Source organism: Anneissia japonica, unplaced genomic scaffold (genome assembly GCF_011630105.1).
Source record: "Anneissia japonica isolate Jap-2015-1 unplaced genomic scaffold, ASM1163010v1 scaffold1594_len1068242_cov183, whole genome shotgun sequence".
NCBI lineage: Eukaryota > Metazoa > Echinodermata > Crinoidea > Comatulida > Comatulidae > Anneissia > Anneissia japonica.
In genome coordinates this window covers 587219-596626 of record NW_022722535.1, presented here as the reverse complement: position 1 = coordinate 596626, position 9408 = coordinate 587219, and the positions used below count along the sequence as shown (strand labels likewise).

Here is a 9408-nt window from a genome sequence, read left to right as displayed (position 1 = left end):
TTCATCTTCTTCGGGCAATTTTACACAGGACTGAACACATACATAAAGCGATAATCTCGGATTACTTAGATAAGGATTAATTTAAACTTCGGCATTCTAATAATTTCAATATGAAGGCAAATCCTTTTGTGACCCGTGGTAGGTAAGATATGAATAACCAGATGATTGGTCAAAGGTTGAAGTCATTTCAAACATGGGCCGTTGTTTTATTTCCTACTGTCGCCACCATTTTTGCTTGAATTGGATGTGAATTGGATGATGATGATGATGATGATGATTATGATGTTGAAGATGGTGATGGTGATGATGATGATGATGTTGAAGATGATGACGAAGTTGAAGATGATGATGTTGAAGATGACCGTGGTGACTATGATGATGTTGAAGATGGTGATGATTATAATGATGATAACGACAATGATGTTAAAGTTGAGGAGAGTGATGGATGATGGTAATGATGATGATGATAATGTTGAAAATGATGATGATGGTGACTAGGCCTATGATAATGAAGATGATGCCGATGTTGAAGAAGATGATGGTGATGATGGTGATAAGGATGATGATGGTGATGATGTTGAAAATTATCTCTTTTAATCTTACATCTTTTTTATATTCGTGGTAATGTGTTAAGCAGATGACTTCGATGACACTTGAGGAAATATGTACAAGTTGTTAACATTCATCCATGTCCAAGTTGTCAAGCTTGGAGTAAAACATCTCTTAAATCGAAGATGAAAAGCCAATCAAAATTCCGTGACAATATCGCGTTGCACCTCACTTGCGCTTGCGCAGGAAATAGATGATGTTTGAAGGATGACGTGCGACAGATCAGTTCCCTTTTCGTTGATATTTCCACATTGTTTTGACGGAATAAATGGCTTTTAGCTCATAGATGCTAACGCAAGGACATTACCCACCAACTTGGATCTGAATGTTTGCTGTAGCCGTAGATGTAGGCGTGCAATAGACGCCTGGATGTAAGTATGCATTAAGTGCACCATTTATTTATATATGAATTATTTCTGTAACTCCGTCTTTAATCTACTTACCAGCCATTTTCATAAACTGAAAGAGAAGGCCTCTTCATCTATTTTTAAAGTTGACATGATGATAAATTGACATTGATACTGATAATAATTATGATAATGATATCATATTTGAATAATAATGCTTAATAATCTACCTATCTTAGGGCCTAAATAATAATAATAATAATAATAATAATAATAATAATAATAATAATAATAATAATAATAATAATAATAATAATAACTGTAATTAATAATAGAATAGCATATCACCTAAACTCAGTTCTATTCGAAACAAGCTTTTCACCGAACAAGGATCGAAAGGTTACTTTTTATTGTGAGTTCTGATGAATATGATGCCGTTAAAACCTGTTATTGAATCATGTAACGTTTTTTAAGGCATACTGCTCATGAGGCTTCGACCTGAAGACGATTACAGCTAGGTATTACGTTGTGTCCATCGCCTGGGACTCGCCGGGTTTTCTTGTTATAAACTTTTCACATTAGTTTTCTCTTTTTCTCTTATTTTAATTTTCATTGTTTGTTATTGTGCCTGTATTTTGACCATACATTTTTGTTGGAGGTGGTTATCAAACAAAGTGAATTGAATTTAAATTGAATTGTCTTGATTCTCAAGGCAACGTAAATTCGCAGCAGCTGACAACATTAATTGATTGTAGGGGTCATAACGTAGGCTACGTAAATAGTCCCACATCCTTTCAACCTCAAACACATTCTTCAAGAGAAGGATAGTTCCTGCTCTTCCGGAAAAAAATCCCAAAAATAGGCTATAACATTGTTCGAGCATTAGATTTTACTTGTTTTGTAGCCTTGTTCGAGGGGAGCCTGCTAATGCTGTTACAGTTGGTATTTCTTAAATTAGTAATATTATTATCAACAGGTACGTTATTTGTTTATTAACATTTCGAGATAACGGAAAACAGAATACAGTAATAAAAGCAGATAACGGTTAGTTTACATTAAAGTTGAAAGATTGAATACAGTGTATGACGTCATATAGAAATAACGTATCAAGTTTAATGACGTGTAAATTTGATTATGATGCCCCATGGGAAAGGAGGAGAAAGAGCACAAGTTTCCTGTAAGAAAACATAAGAATAGATGTCAACAATGACGGGCCTGAGGCTTACGGATGCACATAACTGTCTCATAACTGCTTCTGTTTCTTTCCTGCATGCATAGACCTATACAAAATAATTTTCGCTGGCCTTATTGTATGTATTACATTTTTCAATTCATTATGTGGCAAAGTGTCCACATGATAATTTTAGAGTCTGGCGTATCTTATAGACTTAATACTGAATCCATCTGTACAGTATGACTGAGATACGACCTTTAAAGCTGCGACCTTTGGTGTACCGATTTGACCTCTCGGATATCCTATGCGCATTATTTGCTTTTACTGCTTTTACACACTAATCCTACCATTCTACATGAAAGCTACCAACGATTGTAATCGACGGTTTAGTTACTGTTGGGAGGTTTTCCACAGACTAGACGTCTGTTGATGTTTTATTTGTATCACGCGGTTTGAAAACATAATTGATAATAAGTCTTTCTTAAGTAGAGAACTGATACTTTGATGGAATGGTGCTTATGCAGGTGAGTACAGGTGAGTGACTGACTGGGCAATTGGTTGGAAGTTGATGCCCCCGTGCACATACTGACAAGCTTGCATGTTCTTGGTAGGCGTCTTTGCGTCTGTTACTAGCAGTATGCATATTCCTTAAAGCAAGGTTCCGGAGGAAAAAAAAAGATTCGTTGTGCAACTGATTTTATATGTCACAAAAAAGGGTGTGTGACGAATCGGTTAACAGTTAATGAAATACAGATTTTTTAATATCTAGAAACTGGTGAAAAGGGGGCGTATCCCCTTTTTAACCTTTTGCAGAATTTTTTTTTTTTTTTTTTTTTTTTTTTTTTTTTTTTTTAATATTAAAAAATCTATATCTTATTAACCGTTCTCGAGTTTTCGTCAAACAAACTGTTTAGGTCTTAGGAAAATCAGTTTTACAGCATATCAATAAAAAAAATGTTCCAGAACTTGGCTTTAAGTAGAGAGAGCTGTGGTGTAAAATATCAATATTGTTGCGTTCGTAAGTGATGCGGCAATTTTTCAATTACACATAAATCAGCTTGGTGTGAATCATAACAATTCGACAGCGTTAATCTGTATTTTTGTTTTGTTTTGTTTTGTTTTGTTTTAAAGGTCATTGTATTGAGCATTTTTCGTCATCTGCTTTTTGTGATTGTTAGTATTCGTTGTTATTTCGATGTCTATCCGTTGTTAGTAGATTATGTCATGCAAAGTGAGCGTATTCGTGATAATAATAATACATTTATTTTGATATAGCGCAGAACGGAATGCTATCTCTATGCGCTTTACCTTAAAAGCAAAAGCCGGAACAGAATTAAAATCATCGTCAATTCGGTTGTTGTGTGTGGAGAAGAAACTTAATTTGTTATTTCTTTAAAAATTGGTTATTTGATGGACACTACCAGCCAGTCTCGTAATGGTCTCTACATTTTACCTCTTATCTCATCACTGGTTGTATTTTTCTTTGTGTTGGTTTTTGTTGCACATGTTTTTGTATCCCCTATTTTTCCGTTTGTTTTCTGGGTAATAAAATAAATACAATTAAATAATTTAAAGATATTCGCAAATTGTCGTCCAGGAATTAGGCTTGCAAGAATGCTTCAGGGGACCCGCTCCACGAGCTCCGCTCCTGGACCTTGTTGTGGCTATACAGTCCCGCCTCAGCCAAAGACCCGGTGTCTTTCTCTAGTAGGCATTTAGGTCTTTAGCATGTAGGGTTTGTATATTACTCTAGCTGTTTAGTCGAGTAATACGGTAAGCCACAGGAATGGCATGAAATATTACGGTATTACCAACAGCGGTGTGTTGCCATGGTATCGTCATAGTGTTTTCATTGGCATGTTTTGACATGGTTCCGCAATGTAATTACAGTGTCAGTATTTATAGTACATGTGTTAGGATAATTCCACACTTTCTGTCTACTAATCCATGGCTGCTCTAACACTTGTCTATACAATGAACCATTCTGGTTAGGACCGCCCTTGGATATTGTTGCAAAGGTAGGCCCCTCGACAGCGTAAACGCAAATATTACCGTAATACACAGTGCATTTTTGGGCAAGCCTGTTCCTGGCCCTGTTTGTTTAGTCAGTATAAGTTTAATTGAAACTCCGGAAAGTTCCATTATGTGATGAATGTCATAATAGATTATCTAGAAATTGACAAGCAAACAATTGAGTTCTAATTATGTTGGTCAATATAGGTCAAAACGATATAAATATGAACTACAGGAAGTGAGGTTGAATAATGTGTGGCCATGGCTTTTCCTGTAAACAGACGGGGTTAGGCTTACTCTCGGATTTATGTAATTATAACTTGTCAATTTTTTTTTAATTTGTAGGTTTAGATGTTTTTGAATTAGCCTAAAATGAAAAAAAAAGCCTATTCAGTAATTCCATAAGACTACCAACCTAAATACCACTTACAAATTTTCGACTACTAACAGCCACGAATCGTGACGCGTTAATGACGCGTTCCTACACCCCCTCCCTCCCCCAAAGCAGGATTACACAACCAAGTATTAATATTATATTAGGAATAATATGAAGCCAAATATCCTTATCAACATTCTCTCTCAACATAAATTCCACCAACAACCTTTGCTAATCACCCACGACAGTTTCCGTTTTACCAACAGAGCCTGCTTTCAGCAGCTCCATATATTGTGACTCGTTAATGACGAGTTCCTGGTACACCCATCCCTCTCCCAAAGCAAAACAGGCATACTGTACAATGTTTAATATTAAGAATAACATGGAAGCCAACATGCTGTTATTGATATTTCATGCCTGACTGTATCTGTGAGCTATTACGACCTCGACACGCACGTATGTCCACATTAAAGTTTTGGCAACAGTGCATGTGTGCAGTACCGTAATTCCGCGAACACAATATGCCCAGCAAGTTTAATTTTCGAGTGTAGTGAAACGTCATTCAAGTCGATAGTAGGCCTAGGCTATCTGTTAATACGCCTGCAAGACTGCTTCAGTGATTCAAACACGACCAGGCGCTTAATTAAAATACTAAAAGGTAAGCACGTCTTGACCTATCAGACGTTAGCCATTTATTACTGTATGAAATTTATAAAATGTGAATTTTAAATCTCATTATGTTAAAAATTCATACTCCACGGTTATCACAGATGCTTTGCCACACAATGGCTCTCAATAGTGGCTGTTGTAAAATCTGATCACTATGTTATGCCAATATCCGTGTTTCTCTTAGTTGACGAGGAAGGTGGTAACAGACTATTGTTATGCGGTTCTCATAGATACATATGTTTTTCATAATGCTTAGACAATGTTCCGTTTACGCTGTCAAACTTATGATTCTATAGGGTAGTCAAGCCATATTTTGTTTTTCATAGGTCTTGCAACTGACCGTCTCTTTTTTTTTCGTCCGGCCATGCTGCTCATAGTTCGTGAGTCCAATTTCATCGCCGTATATCTGTCTCTTTTTCAGCTGACGATGCCTTTCATGTTCATGAGCCAATGTTTCACATCGCACTTTAACTGTATATGATTGTATGCGCCCATGTTTCTCACTAGTTGTGAGACTACATTTCTCACACAGGTTTGTAATGCAATCTCATCGCATTTTATATCTTGACCATGTTTCTCTATGCTCATCGTCCGATCATGCTCCTTGTACAGTAGAATGGAGGGACCAGTTTCTCATTGCGCTTTATATTTCTTATGTTTATTGCCAGACCATGCTTCTCTTTCCCAAGGCCATGTTGCTCCCCTCACCCTATATCTGACCATATTTCTCAAAGTTCGTCGCCAATCCACGCTTCAAATGAGTTCGCCAGGCCATGTTACTCATCGCGTTATTATTATGTTTTTCATGTTTTGTCGCCAGAGTCCATGCCCCTTATACTGTAGTTCCGTCAGGCCGTGTTTGTTCATCGCCGTTTATATATAAATGTTTGTTAAGTTCTTCGCCAAACCAACAGGTTGTGTAACATATATGTGCCTGTTATTATTCTTCGGTACCGTATCTTACAAGTAGGTGCTCGTCAGATCATATTTAGTCATTGGAAAGTATTTTGTTTTTTTGCGTAGGTTTGTCATCTATTTTGTATCTCATGCCATGGTTTTACATACACTCTGTTTTTTGTTTAGTTGCCAAGCAGTACTTTCACTGCTTGACGTGTTTTCATCGTCTTCTAGTCAGTGTCCTTCGAAGGTTATTCACGCTGTGGATGATTCATTATCAAATCAATTCCCTGATCAAACTCTTCGCGTTTTCTACATCGTTGTAAGCAAAACATGCTTTATCTCATTTCCTGAAGTTTAAAATGCTCTTATAATTATTGATAATTTGAAATTTTTAGCTACACCCTCAGTAGTTGAACTGTAGCTAGTGGTTAAGATACAAATCCTGTCAGAAACAGGATTTCTTTTCTTACGACTATAAATAGCTCCATAGTCTCAGCCTCATTGTCATACAGTACCGTACTTACGGCTATAGATTACAGTATAAAGCAAAAGTGGCACTGTACCCTTCGGGAAAATAGTAATAGTCAAAGAGTTTCTAGTAGCTAATTAAGAAATTTATACTAAATATATACATTTATACATATATATATATAATATACATATATATATATATATAGGCCTATATATTTATATATATATATAGTGATTGTTTCATGTCATCGCTGAGGAAGAGCACAGGAGTGCTCGAAAATAAAAACTTATTTTATGTCTGTCAACGTATACGTTTCTACTTTGTGCATTCGTACTAACTTTATATATATATATATATATATACATACATACATACATATATATATATATATATATATATATATATATTATATGTGTGTGTGGGTGTGTGTGTGTATGTGTGTGTGGGTGTTCCAACAGGTTGTGTAACATATATGTGCCTGTTATTATTCTTCGGTACCGTATCTTACAAGTAGGTGCTCGTCAGATCATATTCAGTCATTGGAAAGTATTTTGTTTTTTTGCATAGGTTTGTCATCTATTTTGTATCTCATGCCATGGTTTTACATACACTCTGTTTTTTGTTTAGTTGCCAAGCAGTACTTTCACTGCTTGACGTGTTTTCATCGTCTTCTAGTCAGTGTCCTTCGAAGGTTATTCACGCTGTGGATGATTCATTATCAAATCAATTCCCTGATCAAACTCTTCGCGTTTTCTACATCGTTGTAAGCAAAACATGCTTTATCTCATTTCCTGAAGTTTAAAATGCTCTTATAATTATTGATAATTTGAAATTTTTAGCTATACCCTCAGTAGTTGAACTGTAGCTAGTGGTTAAGATACAAATCCTGTCAGAAACAGGATTTCTTTTCTTACGACTATAAATAGCTCCATAGTCTCAGCCTCATTGTCATACAGTACCGTAGTTACGGCTATAGATTACAGTATAAAGCAAAAGTGGCACTGTACCCTTCGGGAAAACAGTAATAGTCAAAGAGTTTCTAGTAGCTAATTAAGAAATTTATACTAAATATATACATTTAAACATATATATATATAATATACATATATATATATAGGCCTATATATTTATATATATATATAGTGATTGTTTCATGTCATCGCTGAGGAAGAGCACAGGAGTGCTCGAAATATTCGAAAATAAAAACTTATTTTATGTCTGTCAACGTATACGTTTCTACTTTGTGCATTTATATATATATATATATATATATATATATATATATTATATGTGTGTGTGGGTGTGTGTGTATGTGTGTGTGTGTTTGTCTCGCTGTATAATATTTAAAACAGAAACAAAACTTTATGAGTTGTTCAGGCTTTGTTTCTCGGAATACCATGTTGCTTTTTGGTATGACGTATAATAAAACGTGTAGGCCAAGGCCTATGCTTGTGTATGTTACGATTGCAGTAGGGAACGCTGTAGAGATAACAGTCTAGCTATTTTATGGAAGCCAGGCTGCAAACCCTGGATAGGGATTTTATAGAAACAGCTTTATTTAATATTAACTTTAACATCACCTACGTTTTATTCTTTAGATGCAACAGACAAAAAAGAAACGAAGGACACGGCTGGGTACCTACCCTGTATCAGATTATGACCTCATTGACGGCAATACGAACGGTGACGCCGTAGAAATTCGCCGTATTTCATTTTCTGTTGATGTTCGCCTTCAGTCTGCCGTTCAAGAGAAAGACAATTATGAATTATGTTGCTTGTTATCGACATACCGAGCTTCACTGAACATTAATACGTCGAATCACGTCGGCATGACTGTTCTTCATCAAGCAGTCTTAAATAACAATCTCGATTCCGTCAAGTTACTTCTATCACACGGTGCCGACCCAGACATCTCCGACATTAACGGCTTTTCGTCTCTCCACACCGCGTCTGCGTGTGGCTACAGGAATATTGCGTCATTATTAATTATTAACGGTGGAAATTTATTTCAAAGAACACTAGAAGGCGATTATCCGGTAACGTTGGCAAATGACGGCGTTACGGCGGATTTGTTGGCGACGGAAATGTCTTCTCAACTTCAAAATCGCATATTGCTTGAAAACTATGGTTTTTTATATAAATGTATTGATTTATATCATTATATCAAGACGAATACCGCATACTGTTTGAAGTTACTTTTACAATGGGTAACACAGATTCGGGATTTTATTGCATCAACTACGGATAAAATTGAAAATGAACAAGGGAATAGAAAGACAACAGGGTTGATAAAACGGGTTACGTTCTCGAACGAAATTACACCTCCTTCAATACAAGAAAAGATAAATCCACGTTTAGATAAATCTAGGCCTATGTCGATTACCACTGTGACGGAATGAATGCATCTTTTGTAGATATCGTTACGTGAATAGAGCATTATCGTGCGTCATTGACTTCTACAGGCTTAGGCCTAATTTGAGTTATGGCGGGCAACTCGTAGTCGATGCTAACAGTGATAACTGCTCCGCATGCAGACGACTCAGCTTCCCTGTTACCGCAACATGGTTAAAATGCACTTTACCATGCATGTTACGGATGCCGAGAACTTGTTGAGATAGGGTTTGGCTACCGCTACGGAATTACCGTTGTACTGATCAATTCAAGCCGTTTTAAGAGATTTTGTATACGGTATTTATTATTTTTATGAATAGTGTTCAATTTAAAAGTGAGTTATAACAAGAGATATAAAAATAAATACCTCCTTTGTTATAACAAACAACAAGCCTTGTGCCTAATAATAAATTAATTATTTTACATGCTAATGCAAAAGTGCTTAACAGGTTATATG

General features: G+C 36.0%; 1 protein-coding gene across 4 annotated transcripts; it reads left to right on the top strand.

Annotated features, from left to right (window-relative positions):
• Nucleotides 1–795: 795 nt before the first annotated feature.
• Nucleotides 796–9402, top strand: LOC117111932 (protein phosphatase 1 regulatory subunit 12A-like). 4 transcript variants are annotated; one of them, XM_033254980.1, is made up of 2 exons: nt 796–980; nt 8159–9402. In XM_033254980.1, the coding sequence occupies exon 2, from the start codon at nt 8159–8161 to the stop codon at nt 8957–8959; it is 801 nt and encodes a 266-aa protein (XP_033110871.1). In that variant the 5' UTR covers nt 796–980; the 3' UTR covers nt 8960–9402. The 4 variants fall into 4 exon arrangements, with proteins under 4 accessions (XP_033110871.1, XP_033110868.1, XP_033110869.1 ...); XM_033254977.1 differs by lacking the exon at nt 796–980 and adding an exon at nt 2473–2654; XM_033254978.1 differs by lacking the exon at nt 796–980 and adding an exon at nt 2476–2664.
• The last annotated feature ends 6 nt before the right edge of the window (nt 9403–9408 follow it).